General features: G+C 43.3%; 1 protein-coding gene across 6 annotated transcripts; it reads right to left on the reverse strand.

The window, feature by feature from the left end:
* Window positions 1-846: 846 nt before the first annotated feature.
* On the reverse strand, window positions 847-16,756 carry LOC149320814 (uncharacterized). 6 transcript variants are annotated; one of them, XM_089504494.1, is made up of 9 exons: window positions 16,686-16,756; window positions 15,144-15,519; window positions 12,532-12,616; window positions 11,450-11,579; window positions 9,114-9,227; window positions 6,445-7,134; window positions 4,230-4,871; window positions 2,623-2,788; window positions 847-2,355 (listed from the first exon to the last, which is right to left on the reverse strand). In XM_089504494.1, coding segments are annotated over exons 2-9 (1,971 nt in total). In that variant the 5' UTR covers window positions 15,287-15,519; window positions 16,686-16,756; the 3' UTR covers window positions 847-2,354. The 6 variants fall into 6 exon arrangements, with proteins under 6 accessions (XP_089360620.1, XP_089360612.1, XP_089360652.1 ...); XM_089504486.1 differs by lacking the exon at window positions 847-2,355 and having other exon boundaries at window positions 2,526-2,788; XM_089504526.1 differs by lacking the exon at window positions 847-2,355 and having other exon boundaries at window positions 2,526-2,788; window positions 15,144-15,211; window positions 16,686-16,733.
* Window positions 16,757-18,398: the final 1,642 nt, after the last annotated feature.

The following is an 18,398-nucleotide window of genomic DNA, read 5'->3' on the forward strand; positions in this document are numbered from 1 at the left end:
AGAAGTTCCCTTTCTGCAAGAACCAAACCAAATACCTCACTAGTCTGATAAGAAAACTGTGGACTTGTATTTCCTTGCAAGCTGTGATGGAAGTGAAGCCCCCTCCAAAATTTAGGTGGAGAGGACAGAGTTGCTTTGCTTTTTACTATGCCAGGTGTGGGGAGAGCCAGTGTAGTGTGGTGGTTTCAATGTTGGACTATGACTCTGGAAAACAGAGTTCGAATCCCGGCTTGGCCATGGAAACCCATTGAGTGACCTTGGGCTAGTCACTCTCTCAGCCTCAGGGGATGGCAATGGCAAACCCACTCTGAGGAAACTTGCCAATAAAACCCTCTGATAATGTGTCTTAGGGTCATTGTATGTTGCAAATGACTTGAAGGCACACAACAATAAGCTGGGGTGAGCAAAATAAGCTTTTTAGGTGTGTTTAGTGTAGTGGTTTGAATGCTGGGCTCCAGGAGACTAGGGTTCCCCACTTGGCATGGAAACCTACTGGGTGAATTTGGGTAAGCCACACTCTCAGCCTCGGAGGAGGGCAACAGCAAACTTCTTCCGAATTATTATTATTATGGCCCAAAAAACCCTGTAAGTGGGAAATGTAAGCCACTGTGACTCTGAAGAGCAGGGTTTGGTTCCCACCTTGGCCATGAAATGCACTGGGTGCCCTTGGGCAAGTCACACACTCTCAGCCTCAGAGGGAGAGAAAGGCATAATCCCCCCTCTGGAGAAATCTTGCTGAGAAAACTCCGCTATAGACTGGTCTTAGTGTCACCATAAATTAGAAATTACCTGAAAACACACAACCACAAATATGGATAACAGTACAAGGAAATGAAATGGGCTTGTAGTATTGGTGCATCAGTAGGGGCAATCTCAAACCAATTCCAGGGCAGAATCCAAATAAATCTGAAAAGGTCACAATTTGTGGGAGTTTTAAAAGGTTAGACCCAGGCTGCTACAAATAAACTCCAGTTCTAAAATTGGCACACATTCATGTACACAAGTGCAAACAGCAAAAATGAAGAAATCAAGAAAATGTGAGCACTTTGTTACAACTGTTGCTGAGTTTATCGCATTCAGTGTTAAATTTTTTCTTTTCTGAAAAAAATCTATTACACGTCGTCTACTATTGCAAAATACTGTAAGGCCCAATCACTCATGTCCCATCATCCCCTTCTGACTGGGCCAATTCACCAGAAGGTGACTTTTGCCATAATTTCTGCATGGCGAATGCATCTTCCAAATAGGTCCCTGCACCGGGCAGATCGGAGAATGACTACTGTACTTTTGTGAAGAGGTAACCAAATACTACTACTGTTCTCTAGAACAGTGGTCATTCTTAATGCTGGTCATAGGGCCACAGGCAAAAGGGCATTCACACAAAAAAGTCAACCACAAGCAGTTCTGCTCAAAAAACCAAAAAGGTGACACGAAAACCAACTTTTTACCATGTGAAACCTAATAAGAATCAGGTCTTTTGTCAGAAAAACTGTAGAGAGAAAGAGAAATAAAGCTGGGTTTACTTGACTAAACCATCACAGCCTCAGATGTCCTGAGGTTGATTTGAACCCTGATAAATCAGGATGCGTTTACTCTGCCCTTAAATAAATCAATTTACTGCAGCAGCTTAGCTGAATTCTGTGACCTGGATGTGGCATGCAAATGAGTGCATTTGCATATATTTGCATCTTTTGCATAATGAATTCTGTTTTTCTATATATTTAAGTTTACTGGCAGATGGCTGCCCAGGATGCTGAACCTTTATTTCTTGCCAGCAGGTTTAATCCTCAGGTTTATCAAATTCCCAAACCTGCTGTTTTAAAGGCTTGCAGGCCAGAAACTTGTCAAGTCCATGTTTGTTAGGCTATGAATTCAGTGCCAGGCATTCATTTGTTTGCTTCAGCAGTGCAGTGCGAGGATGCACACAGCCTCAACATTAATGACATCTGGCAATTTTTTTTATCAATATTAGCCTATTTCTGGATGATAACACAAAACATGCACATGACTTAAAAAAAAACAATTTGTTTTTGTTTAAAAAAAGTTAAAATATTAAAATGTTAATATTTTAGTTATGGATCCTTCTCTGCGATCCACGTGATTCATACAAGTCGGATGAGTAAGTGACCATTAATACTAGAGAATTTTTTTAAAAAACCCTATGAACTTCTAAGTCTTTTCACAGAGATCATTCCAAGGTGCCTTTGACTTCTGGCAGTCTCTTTTAGCCCCATCTGGACAAGACTGTGCACCAGCGACAAGTATCTTCTGAAATAAGGCTCCTTTCCAACAAATTCATCATTCAAAGATGAAACAAGAGGTTTGGAAGTTGGGGGTGACTTCATTGTAACCAATCTGCAGGCAGGAGAGGAAAAAGGGGAATTAAATAAAGCATATGTGTATTCTGTATTGTATTTTTACCTATACTGTAAGCCACCTTGATCCAATTGGAGAGGTGGGATATACATTAATAATAATAACAATAATAATTAAATAAAATGAAATGAAATAACCACTTCCCCATAACAATCTTCCCATAGGCAACCATCATTCCTCTCCAAGGACTAGTAGCATGATTCCTTTTTAAAACAAGGATCAACCCCCTACGGACCAGATCCATACCATTCTTTTCTTGGACGCTCAAACGATTTGTGTCCATTATCAGATATCACTCTGGTTTTTATGGATATTTTCCCATTGGAACTGGCTGGAAACACATCCAGTTCTTCCACTTCAAGACTTTTTTGCTGAGGATTTACCTCCGTGTGCTCAGTTGCCATGTTGTCACCTGACAATAAAAAGAAAATTCAGGTGGGGCATCATCTTCCCCTCCCCCCACACCCTGATAATTTTTACTAGATTTGACATAAACAGAAAAATGTGTTCGGGTGAATGAACAGAAACATCAAAATAATCTGAATATCAAAATCAACCATGCAACTGCATTAAACAAATTGGTACAAAAGAAGATCAAGCATTGTGTGACAAAATGTCATTCCATAAACCCAAATGAGTAGTTGGGGGAACAAATGTCCTTCTGTTTCTACTGACATAAGTAATTCACAAAAGACAAGTTGCTTAAAAAAGCATCAAGGTCTTCATTATTCCTAACTCTTTTTATTGGATTGGTTAATTTTTTAATTAATGCCACATTTCATAATTTATTTTCCCATTCATCCACTGAAAATCCCACAGCATTCTTCCAATTTTTAGCAATTGCCATATGAGGCGACAAAGAAATCAAGAGTTTGTTAGGTTGCTACTGGGTTGCAGAAATAATCCATTTGGACACCATTTTAACTGCCATAGCTCAACACTATGGAATCCTGGGATTTGTAGTTTGTTGTGGCCCCAGAACTCTCTGTCAGAGAAGACTAAATGTCTCACAAAACTGCAAATCCCAGGATCCCATAGTATTGACCCATGGCAGTTAAAGTGGTGTCAAACTGGATTATTTCTGCTGTGTGGATGCAGCCTGCAATAAGGTTGAGTTGTTGCCATGACACATGAAAATAAGCCCAGTTTTGGTGAGAAGTTAATATGAGGAGTTGTGATTTTTATCTATCTTTTTCTACACTGCTCTCCAAAAATAATTTACTCCTGGACACGGTAAACCCATCATGGGGTTTTCTAGGCATGTTTCTTTAGAGGGGGGTGCCACTGCCATCCTCTGAGGATAAAACAGTGTGACTTGCCCAAGGTCATCCAGTGGGTTTCTGTGGCTGAGCCGGGATTTGAACCCTGGTCTCCCAGGGTTCTTGACCAATGCTCAAACCAATACACCATGCTGGCCCATGTCATGTACCATATTCATCATTTTTAGACAGCGTTCTTTCGTGTTTGCAGGTTAGTTTAGCTGGTCTTAAACCAGTACGTCTACAGGTTGAGCCTCCCTTATCAGGAATTCCAAAATCCAAAATACTCCAAAAAACAAAACTTTTTTCATGGGTGTCTTGAAACAGTGACACCTTTGCTTTTTGGTGGTTGAACGTACAAAGCCTTTGTTTCATGCACAACGTTATTAAAAATATTATATATGAAATTACCTTCAGGCTATGTGTATAAGGTGTATATGCAAGGTAAATGAATTTTATGTTTAGATTTGGGGCTCATCTCAGATTATTTTATTATGTAAGAAAACCCCATGATATGAAGCCTTAGGGCTGCCATAAGTAAAAATGACTTGGAGGCACATAACAAAACTGAACTATATTTGACTTCTCCCCCACCTGAATGGATTCCCTCTGGATGTTCAGGAAAGGATGAGCTGTCGTAGAGGCTTTCTCCATTGTTGAAATACTTGTAGGCGTTATCCCCCAGGTGGATTCTCTGGTGTTTTGTCAGGTAGGGACGCCACCGGAAACTCTCCCCGCACTGGAGGCACTTGTAAGGCTTCTCTCCTGTGTGGATTCTTAGGTGTTCGGTAAGTGTGGAGCGCCGGTTGAAACTCCGTCCGCATTTGGGGCACTCGTAGGGCTTCTCCCCCGTATGGATCCGGAGATGGGCATTGAGGTGGGTACTTTGGAAGAACCTCTTCCCACACGCCAGACATTCAAATGGCTTCTCCCCTGTGTGGGTGCGGTAATGTTTCACCAGTTCAAACTTGTATTGGAAAGCTTTCCCGCAATCCTGGCACACGTGCTTCTTTTCAACCTGTACAATCTTGAGTTGGCTGACATCAGTCACGTCATTTCCTTCTGGGAGAGACACTGTTTCAGTCTTTATAGACCTCACTAGTGGAGGAACCTCCGAGTTTTGCCTGACATCTGACATCTTGGCATTACGTATCACCCCTTCACGCTGCTTTGCCAAATCAGAGTCTTCATGATGAGGATCAGCTTCTGTAGCACCACTTTCCATGGAGCCACCACCTGGAGGGAGGAGAAAAACACAAGACAGAATACAATGGAATAAGTCTACAAAAGGCACTACGGTCGGCCCTCCACATTTGCGGCTTCGGCTTTTGTGGTTTTGATTATTTGCGGATTTGATTAATATGTTCTCTCTAGGAATCTCTAGGTCCTCCAGCGTGACTCTATGTCCAACTTACACCAGAGGTTCCATTGGAGGACCTAGGTTTTCCAGCACAATTCCATGGTCAACTTTCAGCAGATGTTGAACACAGAGTTGTTCTGAAGGAGCTAAAGATTCCTAGAAAGATCACTTCTCTAGGCATTTATATGTTTCTCAGCACAATTGTGTGGTCAACATCCAGCATAGAGTTGCTCTGGAGGACCTAGAGATTCCTAGAAAGATATTATTACAGGATAAAAAACATAGTTTTTATTTGCACTTTCCCCACTTTCACAGGAGTCCTGTGTCACTAACTCCAGCAGGTTTGGAGGGCCCACTATACTTCTCACTTCCAGCAGTTTCACTATACAAGCCTTCTTGGCATGTTTAAAAAATGGGGATAAAGGTTACCAATGGAGAATCAACTTCTGTAAGGACATACAACTATCTTATCATTGGTGTTATTAGTCTACCATTATAGATTCCAACTGATTCTTAGGTTAATACATAGGTTATTTTATTTTGGGCAATCTGCCAATCATTCCTTTCACATTGGTCTCTGTTGCTTTCTCCAGTTTTTGTAAGCAAATAGCAACTCTGCTACTGTGTTAATAGAATGCAGACCTTAGAAATTAATGTTTAGAAGAAGATATCTTTTACAGCATTAAGTGAAAGTGAGAAAAGCATAAATCTTTCACAACATGCTGTTTTAGATTTTGCATGCCACACATTATGAAGACACATTCCCTTCTTCCTCAGTGAGAAAGAGGAACACTAAAGAAAGGTCAGTCTAACCAGTGATTTTAAATAATTGTACAAATAATTAATCTTTATTTTTTCAAAACAAATTTCCAGCCCAATTTGTCACAGCGTTTCTGCAATAAATGAAAAATTCTGTAATCAGCTTCTGACTGCATCTGCAGTACAAAAATAGCCCAGTACAACACCACTTTAACTGCCATCACTCAGAGCTATGGCATGCTGGGTTCTGCAGTGTCATGAGGTACTTAGCATTCTCTGTCAGAGAGCTCTGGTGCTGCAACAAACTAGAAATCCCAGGATTCCATAGCATTGAACCATAGGTGTCAAAATAGTGTCAAACTGCATTATTTCTGCAGTGCAAATGCAGCCTCAGTGGATGGACTGAATAAACTGAATAAACCCAAATGATCAAAAGGGTTTTAATGTATAATTGCATCAGGGAGGCTTTTATATGGGGCGTATGTTTAAATTATATTTTTAACTTTTGCATGCTTATGTAATATTAGACTGTTTTTGGCTAGCTGATTTTAATTTTCTTATAAATTCATACTGTAAAGTTTTGAAATGGTTTTAGTTGTGAGCCGTATTGGGTCCCTTTCTGGGAGAAAGGTGGCATAGAAATGAAATGAAATAAATAATATTAATAGAATGTAAACAATAACTGTGAACCTGTGAGGATTTCCTGTTGGTCACCAAGAGATGAGGCCTCAATTGTGGCTTCTCCATTCTCGAAATCTTTATAGGTGGCACTTCCCACCAAGTGGATTCTCTGGTGTTTTGTCAAGTAGGGACGCCACCGGAAACTCTCCCCACATTGGAGGCACTTGTAAGGCTTCTCCCCCGTGTGAATTCTCAGGTGTTCGGTGAGGGTGGATCGCCGGTTGAAGCTCCGTCCGCACTTGGGGCATTCGTAAGGCTTCTCCCCCGTATGAATCCGTCGGTGAGCGCTTAGGTGGGAGCTCTGAATGAAGCGCTTCCCACATGCCAGGCACTCGTAAGGCTTCTCTCCCGTATGAGTCCGCCAGTGCAGCAAAAATTCGGACTTGCAGTGGAACCACCGGTCACACTCGGGACACATCAACTTTTTCCGGCCCACGTGGAACATGCTCCTCTTTGAATTAGCTGCCCGCAAGTGCCTGGATGGTTCTCGCCACACATGCCCCGGCTGGCCCTCCCACTGCCTTTGCAGGCCACGCCGCATCTCAGAGTTCAAGGGGGTGCTCCCAGGGGGTGCCGCCAACAAAGTCCACCGGGGTTCCACTTGATCTGAGATATCGGTCTCTGAGATCTCTTGTTTGATCTCCCGCACAATCACCTCACTTGCTGGGATTGAGGGGGAAATCAAGGAAAGCTCATTCCCTGTAAGAGAAAAAGGTAAGGATGGAGAATGGTAACAGATGAGGTTGGAGTATGAGTACCTGTTCTAGACTTGGGCTGCATCCATTAGCAAGGGATGTTCAATAAGTACAGTGCATGCTTTCCAACTGCAGGGATTCAGTCCCCACCCGCACAACTGGCCAAAAATACAGATGGTCACATCCCATATTATTCAATGGCGGCAACATGTTTATGAGTCACCACTGACTAATATGGGCTGTATAATCCATTGGCAGTCAAATCCACAGGGTCACCAGGATTCAAGGGCAGCTACCAACAACAACAAAGTGCCAGTGTGGTGTAGGGGTGTGAGTGTTGGACTATGACTCTGGAGGCCAGGGTTGGAATCCCCACTCAGCCACGTAAACCCACTGGGTGACCCATATCACACTCTCTCAGCCTCAGGCTAAGGCAATGGCAAACTCCCTTTCTGAAGATATTTGCGAGGAAAACCCTATGATAGGGTCGCCTTAAGTCAGAAACGACTTGAAGGCATACAACAACAATAACAACAAATATATTAAATATGTACATGCAAAATACTCACACTGCTCTCACTCAGACACTTTCTTCCTGTGCAAAGGAAGAGAGAACTCTGCCTAGGCTGCAAATTAATTCCTTGCCATTTCTGCCCAATTTGCATAATCCCCAATAGGGGATTCTGTTAGGGCAGCTCATGCATATCAATAGGCGCTTCCTTTCCACCTCTTGCCCTCTCATTTACATGACCATAGTTGCTGAAGAAGGCTTCCATTCTATTCAGAGAGTCTTCTTGCTGACCTAAGTAACCTTTAGTAATTCCAGGAATGTCCTAAATGCAGTTAGGCTCTAGTCTCTATCCCTGCTTGGGGCAAGAATGCTGCCAATTTGGAAGGTGGAACCTAAGAAGCCAGGTTGTTGTTGTCATCATTGATGTTGCTGTGTTCCTTCAAGTGATTTCTGACTTATGGAGGCCATAAAGTGAACCTTAAGTGAATCTTAGGAACGACCTATAAAGCCCTACATGGCTCAAGTCCAGGCTATTTGGCTGACGTATCTCCCTGTATGAGGTGGCCCAGGCTCCAAGGGAAGATGTGGAACTGAACAGAGCTCTGCTTTCCAGCCGCTAATGCAACTGTTCTTGGAATGTATACTTGAATAAATAGAATTCAGCTGTGCTTTGCAGGCCTGAAGCCACTGTGATGGGTTTATTGATAGATTATTAAAGCATGATTGTTTTCTCAATCATGCTTTAGTTTATTGACCATCCACACAGGTACATTTGGTGGGAAAAGGGGAGAGGGCCTTCTTGTTGGCTGCTCCCAGGCTCTGGAACTCCCTTCCCAGAGAAGTTAGATTGGCACCTTGTCTACTTTCTTTTCAGAGGCAAGCAAAGACTTTTCTATTCTGACAGGTATTTGATGAGTGATTGTAAACAATGTGTCAACGATATATGTTTTAACTTTTTCTGATGATTTGTTATAATGTTTTTTAATCTTTGTAAGTTGCTTTGAGCTCCAAAACGGGGGAAAGGCCATATAGAAATAATAATAATAATAACAACAACAACAACATCACTGAGCAGTGATGCATGGAATCATAGAATCATGAGGTGTGCTTGACATGCTTGGTAAAAAAAGTGCCCACATCATTAGGAATTACAGCTGGTCCTCTGCATCCACAGCTTCTTTATCCATGGATTCAAGCATCCATGGCTTGAAAATGTTCCAAAAAATTGTGTGTGTGTCCTGGAACCAACCCCAGCAGATACCAAGGGCCCATTGTACATCTTACTCTTCCCCCTGTGTTTTGGCCCTACTAACACCTGACCTATGGATCTTGAGATCCTTCCAAAAGTAGAATTTGATCCCTGGGTAAAAAGAACAATGTTTCTCCCCCCCCGCCCCCCCCCCCCCCCCGGCTTATGTGGTAACAGAATTCATTTATGTTCATTTGTGTGTCCTCTGTGACTCTTCTCTCACCTTCACAAAGGTTTATGGAGATCTTCTTGCCCTCCGCAGATTGAGGATTTGGAATGCATGGCTCCTCGCCTCGTTCCAACCGGGAGATCACCTCAGGTTTAGGAATTGAAATGGCTAGATCACCCATAAACACAAGAAAGAAACATTTAAGACATCTGAGCACCAGATTGATGTTGACAGGAACAGCAACACATCTCAGAATGTTGTTTCTCTGTGCATTTTCTTCAGGGTTTGTTATTACAGAAAAACATGAAGATTAACAAAAAGAGAACAGACACAGGGAGCTTAGGAACATCCAAATATAGAGATGAATTCCAGATGGCTGGATCCGTTTGTCTCCTTTTTTCCAATGACACCCCCCAAAAACAAAAAAGGTTCTTGGAACTCCTTACAATACAGATGAGCAAAATGGGGCTCCAGAGACCCCACAGACTCCTAAGACCCACCTTCTGTTTTCCAAAATTTCCTTCTCTGGAAACTTCTAGGAAAATTCACCTTTTAAGCACATTGAACTCCTGTATACATATTATTATATTTATGGCTCAAAAATAAAAGTTTACCCCCCCCCCCCGCCCCAAATCACAACCCCTTGCAGAATCCCTAGAGAACTCTCATGAAAAAAACAGGATATAAATGCAATAAATAAATAAATAAATAAATAAATAAATTCACTTCATGGTTACAGCATACCTGGAGGGGCCATGCGAACACTATTTGTATTTCATCTATATCCTTGTTGTTGTTTTTATTTTGGCCTGACCCTCCATCTTAGCACTGAACCGGGTCAAAGCAAGTTGAACATCATACAAAGGCATTACAGGTTGAGCCTCCTTTATGCAAAATGCATTAGACCAGAAGTATTTGGGATTTTGGAATATTTGCACATGCATAATGTGCAAATATCTTGGAGATAGGACCCAAGCCTAAACATGAAATTCATTTATGTTTCATATACACTTTATACATATAGCCTGAAGGAAATTTTATACACACTATTTTGAGTAATTTGTGCATGAAACAAAGTTTGTATAGATTGAACCATAAGAAAGCAAAAGTGTCAATCTCTCAGCCGCCCACCTGGACAATTTTGGAATATGTCAGATTTCGGAATTCAGGATAAAGGTGATTCAATCTGTATTTAAAGAGTGTCACACCTCAAAAAAGACCCTGACCTGGACCTACTGGTTTGTCCCAAATAGATGATAAACATTGAATCAATTGTTGGATGAAGAGTGAACCCACAGGTACATCCTGCTGATTTGCTGGGACTAACTGTGATGAAGAGTGAACCCATAGGTACATCCCATTGATTTGATGAGTCTCATCTTGCTGGGTAGCCAAAAAGATAGGAAGAGCACTATATCCCCCAGAGGCAACATTAGAAGGTGTGGGGAGTGCGGACCACAGTGGGTGACACAGTGGGGTTGTACATCTGGAGAGAATGATACAGCTACTGGGCAACTCAGAAAGGACATTGTATCCTTTTCTCGCTCGCCCAGTAGTTGCACCAGATCCCAAATTCACCAGATCAGGAAGCCGCAGTACCACCCACCTTTACATGGCCACTGATGGGGAGGGGGTTGCCTCGCTTTCAGACTCTGGCATGGCTTCTGGGTAAGTGGCTGGGCCAGACCCCTCCTGAGGCCGCAGTGCCACCTCACTTGGTAAGGCTGCTCTATGTGCGCGCGTGTGTGTGTTCTGTCAGAGTCTAAGATGGCTACTGGCCGAGTGGCCATGCCAGACCCCAAACAGGACCTCCGGAGACCACAGCACTGCTCCCCGCCTTAGTGGGGACACTGCTGGAGGGCAAGGTACTTGGAGTCTGGCACAGCTGCTGGGTGAATGAACATGCCAGACTCCAAATGGGTCCACTGGAGGCTGCAGTGGTTTGAGTGTTAGACTAAAACTCTGCAGACCAGGGTTTGAATTCTCACTCAGCCATGGAAACCCACTGGGTGACCTTGGTTGACTCACACACTCTCAATCTCAGAAAATCTTGTGACAGGGTAGCCATATGTCAGAAACAACTTGAAGGCACATAAAAACCAAAGACCAAAGGTAAGTGTTTAGGCGAGGATGTGGCTGGCTGGCACAGTGAACAGGAACGCTTTACACAGCAGTACTTTGTTGCACACTTCACTTAGGCATAGCTACTAAAAGCAAGGCTGAGTGTTTGTTGGGGTGGGGGAGGAATGGAAAATTTCAGTGGGGAGGCAACACAATGGGGTATCTTAGAACATGGCTGGTTGGCACACTGAGCAGGAACCCTCTACATTTGACCATGGCTACTAAAAAATAAAGGAGGTGCTGTCAGGTGTCAGGAGGAGGCTCCTTACCCAAAGATGCCACGTTCTCGTAGTTCTCTTGCATGACGTCCCAGTACAGGTCTCTCTGCTCTGCATCCAAAAGAGCCCACTCTTGTTCAGTGAAGTATACAGCCACCTCTTCAAAGGAGAATGGTGGGGCCTGAAAGGAGATGGAAATACAAGTAGCATCTCCCTTATTCAGAATTCCAAACGGTACTCCAAAAACCAAAACTTTTTTCATGGGTGGCTGCGAAGGTGACACCTTTGCTTTCTGATGGTTTAGTGTACACACACTTTGATTCATACAAAAAAATGAACAAATATTGTACAATCGGCCCTTCACATTTGCAGGTTTGACTTTTGTGGACTTGATTATTCACGGATTTCATTGATATCTTCTCTCTAGGAATCTGTAGGTCCTCCAGCATGACTCTGCTGGACACGGAAAATAGAGTTATATTGAAAGACCTAGAGGTTCATAGAGAAAACACTTCTCTAGGCATTTGTAGGTCCTCCAGCACAATTCCATGGTCAACCTCTGGCTGATGTTGATCAGAGAGTTGTGCTGGAGGACCTAGAGATTCATAGAGAAGTGTTTTCTCAGGGGGAAAAAACCTCATTTTTTTAATTTGCAGTTTTTCCGATTTCATGGTGGTCCTGTATCTCTAGCTCCAGTGAATGTGGAGGAACCGCTGTACAAAATCACCTTCAGGCTATGTATATAAGGTTTATATGAAACATAAATTAATTTTGGGTTTAGTCTTGGATCCCATCTCCAAGATATCTCATTATGTATATATCTAATTATGTATGTAGTATATGCAGCAACATCTTGTTGCAGACTTCACTTAGGCATAGCTGATAAAAGCAAGTACCTATATAGAATCATAGAATCATAGAGTTGGAATAAGAATATGTAAATAAAGGTATCTCAAAATCTAAAAAAATAAAAATAAAACAATCCAAAATCCAAAACATTTCTGGTGCCAGCCATTTTGGATAAGAGATGCTCAACTTGTTCAAAATTACCCTTATCACATTCCCCCCTTCCCTTCACTTTGTTTGCTTATTTTCATAAAGCCACTAAAACATGGCAGAAAACCTCACTCTACCTGAGCCGGCTCCGTGACAATCGTCTCTCTTCCCCCAGAGGGAGGGAATGTTCCAAAGAGAAACACACACATCATTTTGCCAAATCTGTCAGGTAGAAAAGGGTGATGTCAGAATGGGTAACCTATTCAGGTCTTATTATTTAAAGAAAGTTCTGTTTCGTACAAGAGAATCCAGCATTGTAACGTCAAAGTACCCTACTGCCTCAGTGCCTTCAGATTGGTGGGGAACTTCTTTAAGCTTCTGACACATTTCGTGCACTCCTCTGACACATTTCGTGCACATTTCGTGTGGTGGATTCTTCTTCTTTGGGGGTCTTTAAGCAGAGGCTGGATGGCCACCTGTCGAGGTTGCTATGATTGTGAGTTCCTGCATGGCAGAATGGTGTTGGACTGGGTGGTCCCTGTGGTCACTTCCAACTTTATGATTCTATGATTTTAACTTGAGAGCTGAACTCCATTTTAGAGAAATACTCAAAGGCTACATTCCAGTGGTGGGAAGGACTAAAGAAAAAAAGGTACATTATATAGAATCATAGACTTGGAAGAGACCCTAAGGGTCATCCAGTCCAACCCACTGACATGCAAGAATACAAAATCAAAGCACTCCTGACAGATGGCCATCCAGCTTCTGTTTAAAAACCTCCAAAGAAGGAGACTCTATCAAAGTCAGAGGCAGCATATTCAACTGTTGAACAGCTTTTACCATCAGAAAGTCCTTCCTAATGTTGAATTCTTTTCCTGTAGCATTGTTCCAGGTCCTATTCTCTGGAGCAGCAGAAAAAAAACCTTGCTCCATCCTCAACGTAATCCCTATAAATAAACATGGCTATCACGTCATCTCTTAACTCTCTCTTCCCCAGGCTAAACATTCCCAGCTCCTTGTTTTAGCAGACAGCCCTTTGGTGTTATATTTCTTAAACACCTTGGCGACTTATGACAACTCTAAGGCAAGTTAATCCCAGAGCTTTCTTGGCAAGATTGATTTAGAGGAGGTTTCCCATTGTCTTCCTTGGAGGCTGAGAGTGTGTGCCTTGCCCAGGGTTGTCTTACTAGTTAATACTGTTGAGCAGAAATCTGAACCTTAGTCTTCCAGAGTCTTAGCCCAACTACACCACAACCCTGGCTCTCAAAAAAGCTCTCATGGTCAGCAAATAAATCTCGAGAGAAAAATTTCAATCTTTTAGAAGGGAATAGAAAAAATGGAATAATAATAACAAAACATCCCACCCAGCAATGGAGAAAAAGGAGCATAGCCAGAGTGGAGGTGCATCTACACTGTAGTAATAATGTAGTTTGATACCACTAAATGCTGTAGCTCCATCCTATGGACTACTGAGATCTGCAGTTTTACAAGGTCTTTAGCCTTTCCTGCCAAATAGTACTGGGACCTAAAAAAAAGCACCGCAGATTCCAGAATTCTGTAGGATGGAGTCATGGCAGTTAAATTAGTGTCAATTTGCCTTATTTCTACAGTGTAGATGCATCCTGGTACAATGAGAAGGCTGGATTTGGTCCCTAGGCCCGAGGTTCTCCATCTCTGTTATGCCAGTTGTGCACGCACACACACATATACATTCAACCGCTTCTCTTTTTTGACAAACCGAAAAAAATATCTGCTTTTCATAAAGCAGCCCAGAGGAAACCTAAAAATAATGACTGAAAGCAGCCATGTAAAACCTTCTTAACCTTAACATGTCTGGAAACAGGCTATTCAAAAGACTGCCTGCAGTCTGCAAACTCGTCTGTGCCTTGCTGTCAAGATCCACCAGACTGCTGGGAATTAGAGTAGAGGGGCTTTCAATGGTGTTTCCCATATCTTCCGAAGTCATGTCTCCCAAAAGATCTGTGCAGAGTCTTAAGTTTCAAAGTGTTCTCTGTTTAGGCATCACTGAAAGATAATGCTCCCAAAGGTGCATCTGCACTGTAGCAATAATGCAGTTTGACACCATTCTAACTGCCATGGCTCCATCCCACAGAATCCTAGGATGTGTGGTTTGTTGGAGCATTTGGACGGAGAGAAGGCTAAATAGCTCACAAAACTACTCCCCCCATAAAAATTTTCCTAGCATTGAGCCAGGACAGCTAAAGCGGTGTTAAACTGAATTATTTCTCCAGTGCAGATGCAACCTTAAAGATGTATGTTTTTGGGCAGTGTGGGCTGCAGTCTTCAAAAGTTTATGCTGGAGGAAATGTGCGGATTGCAGTTTTGGGAGTCACCAACACTCTTGAGCAGAGTGTTGCACTAAAGACCTTGTGAAACTACAAATCCCAGGATTCCATAGGATAGAGCTACAGCACTAAGTGGTATCAAACTGCAGTATTTCTACAATGTAGATCCACACATGGTTAGTGCTAAAAATGTACTCTGTCCCCCCTTTTTTTATTGCTTCCCATCGCCTCTCCCCCCGCCCCCCACGCTTTCAGAAAATGGGGTATTTTTGGTTGATACCAGTTTGCAGGGACTACACCTGTTTCCCACGGATTCTCAAACATTCTAGATGGAGCCTCTAAAAATGCACCAGCACGTTCCTTTAGTACCCTTGGATGCAGTTCATCTAGCTTTGGAGATCTGAATTCATTTAAAGTAAGGGTTTCCTGCACAATCTCTTTACCTGTTTTGTGCTCCAGTCTCCTCACTGCACCATTTATTCTTATTTCCACCAGGCTGAACATGGTTTTCCTTTGGGGGAAAAGAGAGGGGCAAAGTAGGTCTTGAGCAGTTCTGCTTTCCCTCTGTCACTCCTTCATTTACCATTTCCTAGTTGGTTCTTTGCTCGAGGCTGAGAGAGTATGACTTTCCCAAGGTCACCCAATGGGTTTCCACGGCCAAGCGGGGATTCGAACCCTGGTCTCCCAGTATCCTAGTCCAATGCTCAAACCACTTCACCACGCCGGTAGTGTTTCCTACTACTTCTCACAATGAGCACAAAATTTAATTTCATCTCAGGAAGAGTTTTTCCTCCTCTAGGGCAAGCAGTTCTGGTTTGGCTGCAACAGAGAAGGGAAATGCTAGCAGAGCTGGCAAAAGGCTTAGAAAGTAATTCTGTTGTGGCTCTTTTCTTCTCTCAGAACAATTCTTTCAAAGGAAAAGACAAAAAAAAGAGTGTGCATCCAAGGCCTCCTGACCATCTATAAAGATTGTAAAGCACCTTTTCTATTTTGTCTGCTATCCCCATTCACACACATAGACAACACAACAAAGACACACATCAATCCCTTTTGCCCGAAACCCCTTTTCCCTTGGGGAGAGAAAGTGAAGAGGAAGGGGAAGCAAGGAAAGAAAGAAGGGGGAGAGAAAGTTAAGAAGAGAAGAAGGAAAGAAAGAAAGAAGGGGAAGAGAAAGTGAGGAAGAGGAGAAGGAAAGAAAGAAGGGGGAAAAGTGAAGAGATGGAGGGGAAGGAGGAAAGAAAGAGGGGGAGAGAAAGTGAAGAAGAGGAGAAGGGAGGGAGGGAGGGAGGGAGGGGGAGAGAATGCAAAGAAGAGGAAAAAGGAAGAAAGAAGGGGGAGAGAAAGTGAAGAAGAAGGGGAAGGTGAAAGAAGTAAAGAAGGAGGGAGAAAGTAAAGTGATGGGGGAAGGAGGAAGGAAAGAAGGGGAGAAAGTGAAGAAGAGGAGGGGAAGAAAGGGAAGAGAAAGTGAAAACTATGGGGAAGGAAGGAAAGAGGGGAAGGAAAGAAAGAAGAGGAAGAGAAAGAGAGGCAGAAGAAGAGGGGAAGGAAGGAAAGTAGAAGGAAAGAGAGAGAGAGAGGCAGGCTCACCCAACAAGTCGTCCCTTCAGTTGTCATAACCTGCCAGCTTTCCAGGACCCCTAACCCCAGCAGCAGGGCTGCCCTGTCTGGTGCTCTGGGACCCCCATTGGGAATCATGAGCACCGCCAGGTCTCCTGCCCAGCTGCCACCCTTTACCTTGGCACTCCTGCATGGCTCTTGCTTTCTGGCAGAGGCATGAATATTGCAAATATTGAAAATGTTTGCAAAGGGGCTGGAAATGGGGAAGGGGGGATTGCAAGGGACTTTGGCCCCCTCCCCCTCCCCTTCCAAGCTTTTCTAGAGGGTGATCCCCCCACTTTACCCTCCCTGGGACTCAGCCTTTGCAGATCTAAATAATGTATAGATACATGTACAAATATCTATCTAGTTCTAGGCTGGGTACCAACCTCAGCCTCCCAGGTGCCAGCTCTTCTCCATCTCCATAGACGCCGATGGGCCGGATCTTGCAGCCTCTGCCCTAGGAAGCTCAGCCCCAAAGCTGGGTCAGGGAAGAGAGAGAAGGAGAAAGAGAGCAGAAAGACAGAGAAAGCGAAGCTTTTCAGCTGCTGCCAGGCCCCAAACCAGAGCCCTCTGGTGGTCAAGCACAACTGGGAAGAAAACTGTAACATCCTTATTGCAACAAAATAGAAACTCTTTTTTAAACAGAGTTTTTTTCCTGCCAGTCTAGAGCGTTCCTCCTCCTCCTCCTCCTCCTCCTCTCCTCTGTCTAGCTGGAAGTCTTTTAGCAGCATCTGCACAGAGAGGATGCTGATGGAAGGCTGGAGAAGCACAGGCTTTCCCTTCTGGGTTTGAGCAGCATGTTGTTGTTCTTGTTGTTGTTATGTTTATTTTTAACTCCCTTTTCTCACAAGATTCGCACCCAAAGTGGCTCCCAATCTTAAAAAAGAAAACACAGCGCAAACAAAAATGTACGGAACTGACAATTTAACCCACATTGAAAAGACACCGGTAAAATGGGGTGTTTTTTTGGGCTGAATTGATTTATTTAGAAATAAATCGATTCAGCTGAAGTGGGAACCGGGCGGATTCGAATCGGATTTGAATCTGCCCTGGTTCCCACTGGCAGTGGCTTCCCTGGCCTCCTGGCCATACCTCCATGCTTCATCCTCCGTCCTCCTGGCTTGCCTCTCTCCTTCCACCCCAACCTCTCCTCCATCCCCGGTATGGCCAGGAGGATGGAGGGAGACAAGGCGCGGCTGTTGCTTCCTGCGCGCAAACATAGTGGGAACCACTCTGTTTGCTGAACTGGTTTCAGGAATCGAATCAAGAGATAAGTGGGAATTGGGCCTTTCTTTTTTCCTTTTGTCTTCTACCTACCCAAGCAATATTGTCTTTTTTTAGTGAGTTGTGTTTGGGTTCCATTTCCATGAAACCCACTGGGTTCATGATAGGTTCGTCTCAGGTATGCCATAAGTTGGAAATGACTTGAAGGCACACAACAACAACAACAACAACAACAAACCGTGGTCATTGCTTTTGTCTTATGTTCAGCATTAAGCATGCCGTTGCACTTTCTTCTTTGACCTGTTACCTTATATGCAAATAGTGGTATTGCAAGATCTGAAAAAAAATCCAAACTCTAAAACACTTCCAGCCCCTAGCATTTCAGATAAGGGAGACTGCCTCCCTCATTCTTCAGCCAGAGTGACCAGAGTTCCTAACTGCACAGGAGGACAAGGCACCATAAAATGTAGGGCATTCAAGAAAGATGTAGGACATCACCAAAAAAAAGCAAAAAGCTGAAAATACTCATATAAATATAAATCCCTGCTTCCTAGTCATGCTAAAAATGGAGGACATTTTGGAATTCCTCCTGGGAGAAGGCTGAAATATAGAGCTTATCCTGGAAAAAGAGGACCTCTGGGTTGAACCCATCATCCTTAGCCAGCACATCCCTCCCCCAGTCTGGGGATCATAGGAAATACACTCCAGCACCTCTGGAGGGCGCCTGGTTTGCATTGGATGATGCCCTGAAAAAGAGTTAAAGCTAGAGAGAGGGGTTTTTTTGGCTAGAGAGGCTCAGGCTGTGCAAGGCTTTTTTGGGGGGGATTTAAATACTAGATGTACCTTCCTGTTCTGGTTTTTTTCTTCTTCCAATC

The sequence above is a fragment of the Sceloporus occidentalis genome, unplaced genomic scaffold, assembly GCF_023333645.1.
Source record: "Sceloporus occidentalis isolate IW3139 unplaced genomic scaffold, rSceOcc1.0.p SCAF_1, whole genome shotgun sequence".
NCBI lineage: Eukaryota > Metazoa > Chordata > Lepidosauria > Squamata > Phrynosomatidae > Sceloporus > Sceloporus occidentalis.